Source organism: Larus michahellis, chromosome 9 (genome assembly GCF_964199755.1).
Source record: "Larus michahellis chromosome 9, bLarMic1.1, whole genome shotgun sequence".
Lineage (NCBI taxonomy): Eukaryota > Metazoa > Chordata > Aves > Charadriiformes > Laridae > Larus > Larus michahellis.
In genome coordinates, this window is record NC_133904.1 from 45411685 (window position 1) to 45424333 (window position 12649).

At 47.4% G+C, this 12649-nt stretch overlaps 1 protein-coding gene across 1 annotated transcript in view; it reads left to right on the top strand.

The window, feature by feature from the left end:
• The window catches only part of LOC141748442 (gamma-aminobutyric acid receptor subunit gamma-4), a 37097-nt gene extending 28889 nt beyond the window's left edge, over positions 1 to 8208 (top strand). The window contains exons 7-9 of the mRNA XM_074600502.1: positions 1370 to 1522; positions 4979 to 5178; positions 6293 to 8208. Coding sequence (XP_074456603.1) covers positions 1370 to 1522; positions 4979 to 5178; positions 6293 to 6586 — 647 coding nt within the window. The 3' untranslated portion in view covers positions 6587 to 8208. The remainder of the gene's footprint in view (positions 1 to 1369; positions 1523 to 4978; positions 5179 to 6292) is intronic.
• Positions 8209 to 12649: the final 4441 nt, after the last annotated feature.

The window sequence follows — 12649 nt, forward strand, 5'->3', positions numbered from 1 at the left end:
GTGGGAGGCAAAGGAGTCAGCAGACAGCTCCACAGTGGTGGGGAGGGAAGGTCACAACAGCACAGTTAGAGAAACATAAGAATGAAAGGATGGACCTTTGCTAGAGGGAGCAGAAGTGATGGGGATGAAGGGTGAGGGGAAGATGAAGCAGGGGTAGGCCAGAACAATTGACATCTGTGAACTGTGCGGCGCAATGCTGATGTGAATGAAGCTATCCCTAACTGAAGGGTCAGGAGGAAGAGGAGGTGGGAGCTCAGATAACCCTCTTGCTGCAGTACGTGCATACTATGTGATCCTTGGGTGACGCTCATAATTGGAACAGGGGTGGGGAAATCAGAACTTGCAGGTCTCAATCTTTACTTCTGTAAAGTTGTGTGGAGCTGATGAACACCTGAATTACGCTTTAAGAGACAGCAACAAGGCTGCATATGCAAAGAAACCAGGGAATGGAAGCCCTTCAGCTCCTCCTCCTAATAGCTCACATCCCCTTTCCTTCCCACACACAACCGAGGAAAGTCTCTTTGGGTTCCTGAAGGTAGGGGCAAATTTGTGAGCTCATATTTTTAAGCCTTCTGAAGCAGCAAGTTCAGGGTAGTGTTTCTCCCACTCTGCAGAAAGCTGCTGTTGCCAATGTCAGCAGCCAGCCTCTAACCAGGGTAGAAAGGCAGCACAAACCGGGACAAGAAGTGGTGCAGTGAATGTGTCTTGAATGCACCGGTGGCTGTCTGATTGTAATTCTCTTTTTCGGTAATTGCTTGCAAGCTCCATCTTAACCCTAGAGCTGTCGAGTGGCTTTCTTGCAGTACTCACTAGGAGCCTCTGAAAAAGAGGAAGAACCTCAGCTGTAAGTTGCCAAATGAGCAATTAGGATGTACAGCACCGCATGCCTTTTCCAGGGGCAGAACCGGAGTCTCGATGAAAGTGATTGAAGGACACCTCCTTTGTCACAGCTCAGGTAGTTAGTTGGCAAGCCAGGCCATGTAGCCTGTCACAGCTAAATAGCTTCTATAGAAAAGAAACCCTTGCAGCAATCAGCTGAAGATGAATACTCTCTATAGTTTCTCCTTTGAAACTTTTCCAGGCAGTGTGCTTTTCAGTGTGCTCGGACACATAGCCAGGCCAGTACAAATGCAGCCTGGTGGCCACATAGCCAGCCAGCCAGATAGCCAGCTGGGCAACCAGAAAGTCAGCTCTTAAATTAATCAAAAAGACACTAAGTCAGACAGATGCAGAGCCATGCAGGTAGCCACAAAGTCCACAAGAAAACCAGCCAGCCAGGCACTTAAAACAACAGGAAAATCTAATCAGAAACACTCCAAATTCTGAAACTTTGCCGATTGATTCCAATGTCTCTGTTGCTTTTTCCTAGGGGAGTACATGGTGATGACAGTTTCTTTTGACCTAAGTAGGCGTATGGGTTATTTTGCCATTCAGACCTACATTCCCTGCATCCTGACTGTTGTTCTTTCCTGGGTTTCCTTCTGGATCAAGAGAGACTCTACACCAGCCAGGACATCTCTGGGTAAGACACAGATTGCTGCATGGCTGCTGCTTGTCAGACTCTGCAAGGCTAGCAAACTGCCAGCGTTGGGGGTACAAAATCTCCTAAAGCACTTTGCCATTTTCTGGCATTATTCAGCTTCCTGGAAGGCAGTCCACTCCTCCATGTTTCTATTTGTAACGTTATCCTCAAGCTCAACCAAATCTCTAGCTGTGTTGGCTCGGACTACTGGATTATTTCAGGATAGCATCACACTCTCGTATCTTGATCTGAGATCTGACCAGGCTTTTCCAAGTTGACCATGTGGTGTTCTCATATGCCCAAAGGGAGAGGGAAGGGGTGAGCTGTGGCATTGCAATGCTGGCTAAAGGGCTCCTGTCACATGCATGTGTCCTGCATTACCTCAGGACTTTTCAAGGTCTCAGTGCAGGACCAGTGACATGAAGATTGTAGGGTAATGAGCAAATTTGCTTGACTCTATCCAGAGAGTCCCAAGCTCTGGCAGGATGTGGAAGCCCTGTAGGTACAGCCTTTCTCTGTCACACCACAGTGGGAGTCCAGGACATGGCAACAGCTCTGTCTATTGTTTAGATTTTCTCAGCAACCTGCAGTGGCTCTTTGAGGCACGAAAAAATGTATGTTAATTGAATCCTTCTCTGATAGGCGCTAGAGAGGTCTTTACGAATCTTTAATGCACTTTGTCTGTATCTGCATTTTGCAGCAAGCTCTGGTTCCCAGCGCTGTCCTTCCCATCAGCCCCGCTGACTTTCCCTTTAATTGGACGTAGCATTCCCAGCCTTTCCTGCAGGCCTTTGCTGGGAGGGGGAAAGGAGAGAGACCATCAGCATCAGGCAGGGGCTATTCAGTGCCCATCCATTCTGACCATCTCTCCCCACCTCCCTATCAAAATCAATTTCTTTGGTGTCCATGGAGAGAGCAGGAGGAGGAGTGGGGTGTCATTTCCAATGGAGGTGAGGGTACGCCATAGTCCGTGGCTGGGAAAGGAATGAACAGCAAGAGGCAAAATGTTCTCCGCAGCTGACACCACTGTGGTGGCTGTCTCAAAAAACAAAGGCAGGTTTCCCCAGGAGGGGGGCCCCTCTCTGTGGGAAGGGACCTCAGCACATCAAGAGTAATGTATTCCCTCCACAGCCCCTGTTGTACTTAATACAAATGATCCCCTGTACATTTCAAGTCCATCAGCCTACATTAGGGAGATGTAAACCAGAGCACTTCCATTGGCATTTCAAATATATGGGAAGTCACATTGCATCTGCTAATGCAAATACAGCAGGAAAATACGAAAATCTCTTGCCATGCTCCCATCCAGAGCCATTGGGGTGACCCCAGGAAAGGGTGGCAGGTGGATTTAGATGAATGCTAGAGAAGGAGAAACATCCTCCTTCTTCTCCACATCCTAAAAATCAGTGGATGAGATCACGATACCAATTCTTGAAGCTCATCCTTTGTTGGTTCACACTTCTTTATCACTGGAAAGAGGTCTGTGAGCATTACTGCTGCTGCAAAAATAATTCCAAGCCCCATTCAAGTCAAAAGAGATTCCTTTATCATCTCGAAATGGATAGATTGTGAAGAGCTGTCTCTGAAGAATAGCCACAAGCAGGTTGAAAGCCTAATGGTAAGAATTAGAGACTGGGACAACAAAGGGAACCTTGTGGCTGATGTCTACTACAGGGTCCCCAACCAAGGGGAGCTTATTGACGAAGCCTTCTTACGCTAGCTTTCACCCTGCTGGGGGACTTCAACCACAGTATCTGCTGGAAAAGTAGCATGACAAGCTGTAGGCAATCAAGGAGACTCCTGGAGGGCATTGCGGATAACTTCTTAAGTGTGGTAATAGACAGTCCTACCAGAGGGTGTGTGATACTGGACCTGATGGTCACCAACACAGGTGAGCTCATCAATGACATCAAGACTGGAGGCAGCCTGGGATGCAGTGATCACACACTGGTGGAGTTTGCAGTCCTGAGGGATACAGGTCAGGAGAAAAGTAAAGTCAGGACGCTGAATTTTAGGAAAGCAAACTTCCAGCTCTTCAAGGAGTTAGTCAATAGGACCCCTGGGAAACTGCCCTCAGGGACAAGGGAGCGGAACAGAGCTGTCAGATCTTTAAGAATGCTTTCCATAGCACGCAAGAGCTCTTGATCCCCAGCACTAAGAAATCATGAAAGGAAGGCAAGAGACCAGCACGGCTGAGTTGAGACCTGCTGTTCAAACTAAAGGGCAAGAAGGAAATGCACAGGCAGTGGAAGAAGGGACAGGTATCCTGGGAAGAGTATAGGGATGCTTCCTGGTTGTGTAGGGATGGGGACAGGAATGCCAAGGCACAGCTGGAGCTGAATTGGATAAGAAGGGCTTCTGCAGGTACGTCAGCCAGAAAAGGAAGGTCAAAGAAAACATACCTCACCTGATGAACACAACTGACAAACTGGTAACAACAGACGAGAAGAAGGTTGAGGTACTTAACAGCTTTTTGCCTCAGTCTTCGCTGGCAACCTCTCTCCCGACACCTCTTGAGTGGATGGACCACAAGGCAGGGACTGGAGGAGCGAAGTCCCTCCCACTGTAAGAGAAGATCAGGTTTGTGACCACCTGAGGAACCCGAACATACAGAAGTCTCTGGGACCCGATGAGATGCATCCTACAGTCCTGATGGAACTGGCTGATGTAGGTGCCAAGCTGTGATGTTTGAAAAGTCATGGAGGTCAGGTGAAGTCCCTGGTGATTGGAAAAAGGGAAAAATTGCATCCATTTTTAAAAAAGGATAGAAAGTAGGACCCTGGGAACTACTGACCTGTCGGCCTCACTTCTGTGCCTGGGAAGATCCTCCTTGAAGCTACGCCAAGGCACATGGAGGACAGGGAGATGATTTGGTACAGCCAGAATGGCTTTACCAAGGGCAAGTCCTGCCTGACCAACCTAGTGGCCTTCTATGATAGAGTGACTACATCAGTGGAGAACGTAAGAGCTACGCATGTCATCTAGGTGGACTTCTGTAAAGCCTTTGACACAGTCCCCCACCTGAGACACTGCCATACTTATTGGTGACTCAGACAGACATCACTGACTGAATCCCAACTTGCCCATTGCCTGCCCAAAGCCATCCATCCAGTATAATTGCCTCTTAGCATATCCTTCCTTTATACTCTTCTCTCACCATCCAAGCAGTTGTTCCTGTGTACAGCCTTAAGCAAAGTCCGAGTTCCCCACTCCTTTCCCAGTCTACACTGATGGCCTGTGTGACACCTGGGTTTTGAATGGCACTTTTTCCTTAGAGCATTGTCAGAGGGCACCTCAAAACCAGAGTCTGGCTGAGCAGAGCAAAAACGGGACCAGACAACCAGAGGAATTTGTCTCCCACAGGAGAAGGGAAATGGGGATGTTTTGGGGGCTGGATGCATGTAAAAGACAGAAGTGCTCCTTTTCATTAATTAAATCAGCTCTTTTCTCTCCTAGGTATCACAACTGTGCTAACAATGACCACCCTGAGTACCATCTCCCGTAAGCACCTTCCCCGTGTTTCCTATATCACAGCCATGGACCTCTTTGTCTCTGTGTGCTTCATCTTCGTCTTTGCAGCTCTCATGGAGTACGCTACACTCAACTACCTTGTGGGAAACAAGAAACCACTTGAGCACAACAGGAAAGCCAGGCTGGTAGGTCAAAGGAGCCAGCAGAGGTGGATACTGTGAGAACCCCAAGCTATTTAGAAATATCCCTCCTGAGCCTGCATTGGAAACTGCTGATGTGGTTTAGTGCCTGACCCATACTCTGTTCATAAGGTCCTCAGACCACTCTGTGTGCTGAGTCTGAGCACCTGAAAGGTGAGACACAACCAGAAAAAGCAGCTGAGGCTCCCCTAAAACAATGAGGTCTCTGTCAGAGCCAGGCACCCTGTGCTATCTTCAAAATTGCTGGAGAGCTTATCAGTACGGTTTAGGATGACTCACATGACCAAATGTAAATGTCTATTTCAAGACAGGGTGATCCATACCCAGGTTCTTCCACCTGTACCAGTTTAATCTCTGTGGATTACAGAGGTATCTTAGGTCACAGAGATGCAGAAACCTACTTTGTTTTGTGGTCTATCCATCAGACGACCTTCTGAGTGTGGGGATAGTGAACCCAGAGTGGTCATCATCCCCTTGAGATCTGCCCAAGGTCATGGCAGGTACTTCTGACACATCAGCTGAAACAGGCCTCTGAATCTGGACAGAACTGAAACGAAAAAACAGTTCTCTTCTGTGCCAGCCTCATTTCCCAGCATGGGTGGAGAGAGGTCTTCCATGAGGCTCATGATACACTTCTTGTCCTGGGCCAAGAAGTCATGAGTCACACGTAGCCTTTCACCAGCTTTTTTCCAGCAACTTAACGCAACCAGAAGACACATCTGGACTGTGTGCTGTGTCTTCAGAGATAGCTGAGCTCAGGGGAATGAGAGGAGGCTAGCACAGCTGAAACCAAACAGGTCCTGTTTCTGCACTGACTATTAGTGGGAGAGGTGGGGAATCAGAACAATTAGATCTTTGCTGACTAAGGCTTTGCCTTTGGGGTCCAGGGAAGAAACAATCCTGCATGCCAGTCCCCACGGTACACCAAGGTGGTGACATACAACCGAGTGCAGAGATGGGAGATGATCAGTCATCCCTCTCCATTGAACTGCACCTATGCTATGAACAGATCTATTGCCAGTTGGATGAGTTTTGGTGTCTAGAACAGGTTTTATTGCCTTTTCCTTGCCTTTAATCCACCGACCCCTCCTCATTACAGCCGCCTGCCAGTGCACAGGTGATGCCATCCTTTACCACCATCAACATCAACAACATCATGCACTGGCCCCCAGAGATAGAGGAGGATGAGGATGAAGACCCTGGCTCCCCGTGTCTGGAAGGAAAGGAATGCGAGAGGTTCTTCTGCTGCATTGAGGACTGTCAGACAGGAATGTGGCGGGAGGGGAGGGTCCGCATTCACATCTCCCGCCTGGACTCCTACTCTCGTGTGTTCTTCCCCACCGCCTTCCTGCTCTTCAACATTGTCTACTGGATTGCCTATCTCTATCTCTAGCTGTTCTTTGTCCTCAGCTGGAATGGACTGGAGACCAGCAAGATGGGCTTCTCATGGAGCATAGGGAACAGCATCTCTTCCGTTGTACTCAATTGTTGGTCTGAACAATCCAACCTGGTGATTCCCTCTTCCTGCTCTCTCATCTCTTCTGAGAAGAACCAGAAAGCTTTTTTTTTTTAGCCTTCTAACACATCTTTTTAGAGAATCTACCCTTCCCAAACAACTCCCTTCCAGCACCACCAGCATTTTACTCCTTGTAAGATTGCCCAAAAGCATCCTATTCCATCTCAGACATTAGGGATTTTGTCAAAACCAAAAACCTTAATGCGTTTCATTTTTCCATCCAATCCTACTCCAAAATTCCGTGGGAAGTGATGGCAAATGGAGTTTTCTGCATAGTTATTAAGACTGCAACGGAAATAAAGTAGATCTTACAACTTCTGCACCACTTCCACCAAGAATAGACTTTGTGGAGTGCTAGAGGCTTGGAAAGGTCAGAAGGAAAGAAGTGTGAAAGAGCAACAGTACAGCTTTCCCACAGTAGCTAGGCTTGGCTAAAATGTTTTGAACCTGCCCAGAAATCGGACAGTGGCATTGACAAGGATGGAGTAGCTGCAAGCCTCCACCAGCTCCCCGTAGAATACCCGTGGAACATTCTTCATGGATCACTCCACTTGTTGTACCAAGTGGCACCCAAAGCATCCACCCACCGAGGCGTTGCTGATTCTCATCAGATGGTGGTAAAAAACACTTCACAAGTTTGAAGGGCCCATCTGCCTTACTGGAGCAGGCTCTTCAGGGCCCACGGTGACATTCGGCTTTGTGATCGGGACTGTAATCAGGCTATGCAGCTTACGTTGGGCATAGCCAAAAGAGGGAGAAAGTCCTTATGCTACAAAGACCAGAGGTAGTCTCGTGGGCCTGTTCTTGTAGCTTTCTTTGGCCTGTCTCATGTGAGCTGGGCCCCATTGTACCATGCATCATAGCAGGGCAGTGCTCTCCTTCACGACACTTGTTGAAACCCTCAGATCTGTGCTTGGTAGTAGGTGTTAAGCTGAGAAAGGTGTACTAGAAAAGGGAACACAATCGGCTACCAGTGCTGCACCTAGCAGTGGCAGGGAGAGAGCATTCCTGCAGCACAAATGTGTTTCCTTACTTCTTTTTTTTTTTTAATAATTACATAAAAAAAACCAAACCACTTCACTAAAGCTCTATGGCTCCTCCCAGTTGCCACCTTGGCCCTTTTCTTCCCAAAACCAGGAAATGGAGCAAGACGCCCTTGGTAGATTTCAGGAAGGTCAGACATAGTGAGGTGGTTCCTTATGGTCCATCCTAAAGGGCTAGAGAAATGCATAATACAGTCTCAACTGGGAACAAACTGCATAATGTAGAAGAGGAAGCTCGGGCCCAAGGTTCATAATGTGTAAATCAGCTGCCTCCCCATTTATACCAACTGCTGATATGGCCCACAGCATGTTTGTTAAAAGCAATGCGCCATTAATAGTTACTTACTGTGTAAATTACGAACACACAAAAAAAAATCTTTTTAAAACCAGCATGTTTTAGAAACAATTTGTACTTAAAAGGCTTGCCATGAGAAGAAAGCTGGCATGGCTGCAGAGAAAAAGTTAGGAACGGCAGGCTCACAGGACAGCGAAGAGGGGCAGGAGGTTTTACATATTCTTAGAGAGCAATTTGATCTGGTTTAAAGATGGATTTTGACGCTGTTAAATCTGATCTGAATAATGAAGTGTCATGTTTAATTCATTCATAAATACAGCCTTACCTTGGCTCCAGAGGAACAGCTAGAGCGCCTAATTAAGTATACAATAGTACAACACTCAGCTAAGTATAACCTAATGGGGTCAGACCAGCATAGCTCTGGAAGGGGAAATTGTGCCTGTCTAACCTGTTACAGTTCTTCTTTTAAAATACCAAGTAAGAGATAAAGGTTACCCAGAAGCATAATTTACTTAGCTACTGCGACAGCTTTTGAAAGGATGGAAAGAAATTATGGCGGGTGGTTCTAACTGAGGAAATTGATTTAGCAAAAGAATTATTAAGGAGGTTCTAATTAGAGAAAATTAACTGAGGAGAGGGGAAAAAAGAATTGTTAAGGAGGCTCTAATTAGAGGAAATTAATGTTTTAGAGAGAAAGACACAGAGAGGGAGAAGTCTAAGAAAAGAATCAAAACAACTTCCAGACAAGGAGAGCTGCTGGGTGACAGTGCCAACTCCCAGCCAAGCAGGTTGATGTTCTGCTCCTGATAGCAAAGTGCTATTAGATGTAGCAACAGAAAAACCTCCTATGACTCAACCCTACACCGGCAGGGAGCTGGATTAAACAGGGTCCTCTGATCTCTGTGGAGAGCCAAAAAGAAAGAGCACCCTAGATTAAAACTGGCTCACGCGAGAGACTCTGAGTGAAGCATGTCTTCGCATGTCAGAAGGCAGCTGCTAGAGTGTGTGTGGGAGGGGGCACCCTGGTGGCAAATCAAGGCCCATGCCAAATATGCTCATTAACAGTACGGTGGCATAAAAGGTGTGCAGGCAACGCAGGCTGCAGTGAACACAGGCAGCGAAATGTAGAAGGGGAGCATCTGAGAAAGGGATGGTGGATGTGAGAAAGGGATGGTGGAAGGGAAAATTTCACATCCATGTGCAAAGGAATCCAAACATCTGCAATTCACTGTAGGTTTGAAGCACTTGGGAGCCTTGATGGACACAGATGATCATCATGGGCACCGGAGTACAGCCTGAGAGCAGCAGTTCGTGGAAATTAGACCTTTTATGGAATCAGCCAGGAGAGAAGCAGGGTGTACAAGAGACCTAAGAGGGTGACAGGGACTTGGGCAAAGTAGATTTGAAAGATTATAAGATTTCACCAAAAAAAGATAAAGCCAACACACACCTAGGTAATTTAACCAATGATGGGGGATTTGACAGTGGAAAATAGCCTAGCGTGGGCTGGAACACAAGGAAGCTGATTACTAAGGCTGGGGAAGGAGGAGGGAGGGGGCTTTTTGGCTTAGGGAAATCTGTGCCCATCATAAATAGCTCAATAAATAAAGGCATGCACAAATTCAATCATGTTTTTAAGTTTCTACAGTATCTCAAAAAAGGAAAGTTAAGAAAAGACAGAAAGAAAAATCCACCATTTTTTGGAATTACTTTGCAAAGCTCCAGCTTTCTGAAGAAAAGGTTTCGCTGCTATCAGCAGGGAATCCAGGGCACAGAGACATCCAGTAGCCCTGTGTGGCCCCACTCAGCAAGGCAATGGGAGCCGAGCCCCAGTGGTCCCCTCCTAGACCAGCGTAAACCACCCGCCCTTCCCTGCATGCTGTAGTTTCTGCCATCATGCTGCAGTGGGTTATCGTACCACAGCATCTTTTAGTCTGGGACAGCTGTTGTCTTTTCATTAGCATCTGACTAGCTCACTCCAGGGAACACAGCCCCAGAACATGGCGCTGAGCCGTGCTGCACCAGGCAGGATGGACGGAAACACCAGGGTGGCTGCAAGACACCTGGATGGCTGTGAGACACCTGGGAGGTTGTGCTGCCTCCTTCCTCTCACATGATTTCGACTTTCTTCCCCACCTGGAAACCTGGCGGAGGAGCCACCTATTGCTGATGACAAAGACAAAGTTGGTGCTGGGCTTCCCTCACCTCCTCCCTCCCCTTCCCAGGGAGTCACCTTCCTGCCCCCTGCACCTATGGAGGACCTCTGTCAGATAGCTACTACATGCCAAGTTTCCTTGCTGGTGGCCCAAGAGTGCCTGATGCTGGCTATCATGGCTGATCCCGTAGCAGAACACCACATAGCCACGTTAGTGAACTTTGCTGTGAATGTGGTCAGTTCCACCTCTTGCTGGACAATCATCTCTACAACTTCCAGGATGAAGCGGACGATGAACTCATCTGCCATATCTGCCTTTAGGCTCTGCTCCAACATATGGACACCCCCTGTGGACACGGGTAGTATTTCAAATGCCTTGAAAACTTCATGCAGGAGTACAACTTTTGTCCTGTGGATCGGAAAAAGCTCTCTTTCCAGCAGTGCCACAAGTCCAGCCTTCTAGTATGAAACCTATTGGATAAGTAAGTTTCTTGTCATCTGTCCTTTCAAGGCAGAGCATCAGCAGAGAATGCAGCAGTGTGAACTAAAAGCTCATCTGCAGAACAGGTGTCCTGGTTTCAAGAAAAACAAATCTGAATTACAGCAGAAAAAGAATCCCATTTCCAAAGGGAAGGAACATCCCTCCACCAAGGTGGAGACAAACATACCCAAGATTCCAGACATACCAAGTGGAGGATCATCACTTGTCGCAGAAAGCTCTGCAGCTGCTGTGGTATCACTAGGGACTGCAGAGTCTGGACTGGTTAATCCAGCTTTTGAGGAGACTGAAGACGACCTTCTTCAGAGAGTTCTTATGGCTGAAACAAACACAACTGAAATTCCCCAAGAAGACCTGGAGGAAGAATTAAGGATAAGGATAGCTGGGGGTAAAGACACCCCACTAGGGAACATTCTTGTTCAGGAAGTCTTGTGGGATTCTGTCATTGCTGTGGACGGAAGAACTCCTGGGGACCATATTCTTGATGTGAATGGTGTCAACATCAGCAGTGTCAGTCACTGCCAAGCTGTCTCCTTCCTGCATCACCCAGGGCTCAGTTCTGCTTAATATCTTTACCAATGATCTGGATGACGGGATCGAGTGCACCCTCAGTCAGTTTCCAGATGACACCAAGTTGGGCAGAAGTGTTGGTCTGCTGAAGGTAGGAAGGCTCTACAGAGGGATCCGGACAGGCTGGTTTGATGGGCTGAGCGAGGCCAACGGTATGGGGCTCAACAAGACCAAGTGCCAGGTCCTGCACTTGGGTCACAACAACCCCATGCACCATTACAGGTCTAGGGAATAGTGGCTGGAGAGCTGCCCAGGGGAAAAGGACCTGGGGGTATTGGTAGACAGCTGGCTGAATATGAGCCAGCAGTGTGCCCAGGTGGCCAAGAAGGCCAACAGCATCCTGGCTTCTATCAGGAATAGTGTGGCCAGCAGGACTAGGGAAGTGATTGTCCCCTTGTACTCAGCACTGGTGAGGCCGCACCTTGAATACTGTATCCAGTTTTGGGCCCCTCACTGCAAGAAAGACATTGAGGTGCTGGAGCGTGTCCAAAGAGCAACAAAGCTGGTGAAAGGCCTGGAGCAGAAGTCCTATGAGGAGCGGCTGAGGGAACTAAGGTTGTTTGGGCTGGAGAAAAGGAGGCTGAGGGGAGACCTTCTCACTCTCTACAACTACCTGAAAGGAGGCTGAAGTGAAGTGGGTGTCAGGCTCTTTTCCCCAAGTAACATGTGATAGGACAAGAGGAAACGGCCTCAATTTGTGCCAGGGGATGTTCATACTGGATCTTAGGAAAAATTTCTTCACAGAAAGGGTTATCAAACATTGGAACAGGCTGAACAAGGAAGTGGTTGAGTCACCATCCCTGGAGGTATTTAAAAGACATGTAGATGTGGTGCTTAGGGACATGGTTTAGCGGTGGACTTGGCAGTGTTGGGTTAATGGTTGGACTCAATGATCTTAAGGTTCTTTTCCAACCTAAATGATTCTATCATTCTATAATTCTAACATCTGGCTAATGATGGGGACTGGAAATTATGATCTCAGCATTATGTTTTATGGTTTTTGTTTGGAAGATGAAGTCAGGAAAAAGGTTGATTTCTCATTTCTCTGTCTCCAATTCCTATCCTTTCCCTCCAAATTATGCCATATAGGGGACCATTTTTAGACTGTACGCTCTTCAGGGCAGGGACTCTCTTATTGTGTGTTTGTACAAGGACTAGCACACTAGGGCTTGATCCTTAACTGCGATTTCTGGATGCTACTTATTATAGATAATAAACAACAGTATGGATTACCCATCTTCAACACCACTGTCTATCCACATGTTGTAAGAAGGCTAAAAATTGTCCCCTGTCCCCCTCTTGATGGGCTTACTGGAGCTGGTTAATATTTTTATTTCCCCAGGGAAAAATATCTGGTTGGAAAGTGAGGAAAAATGTT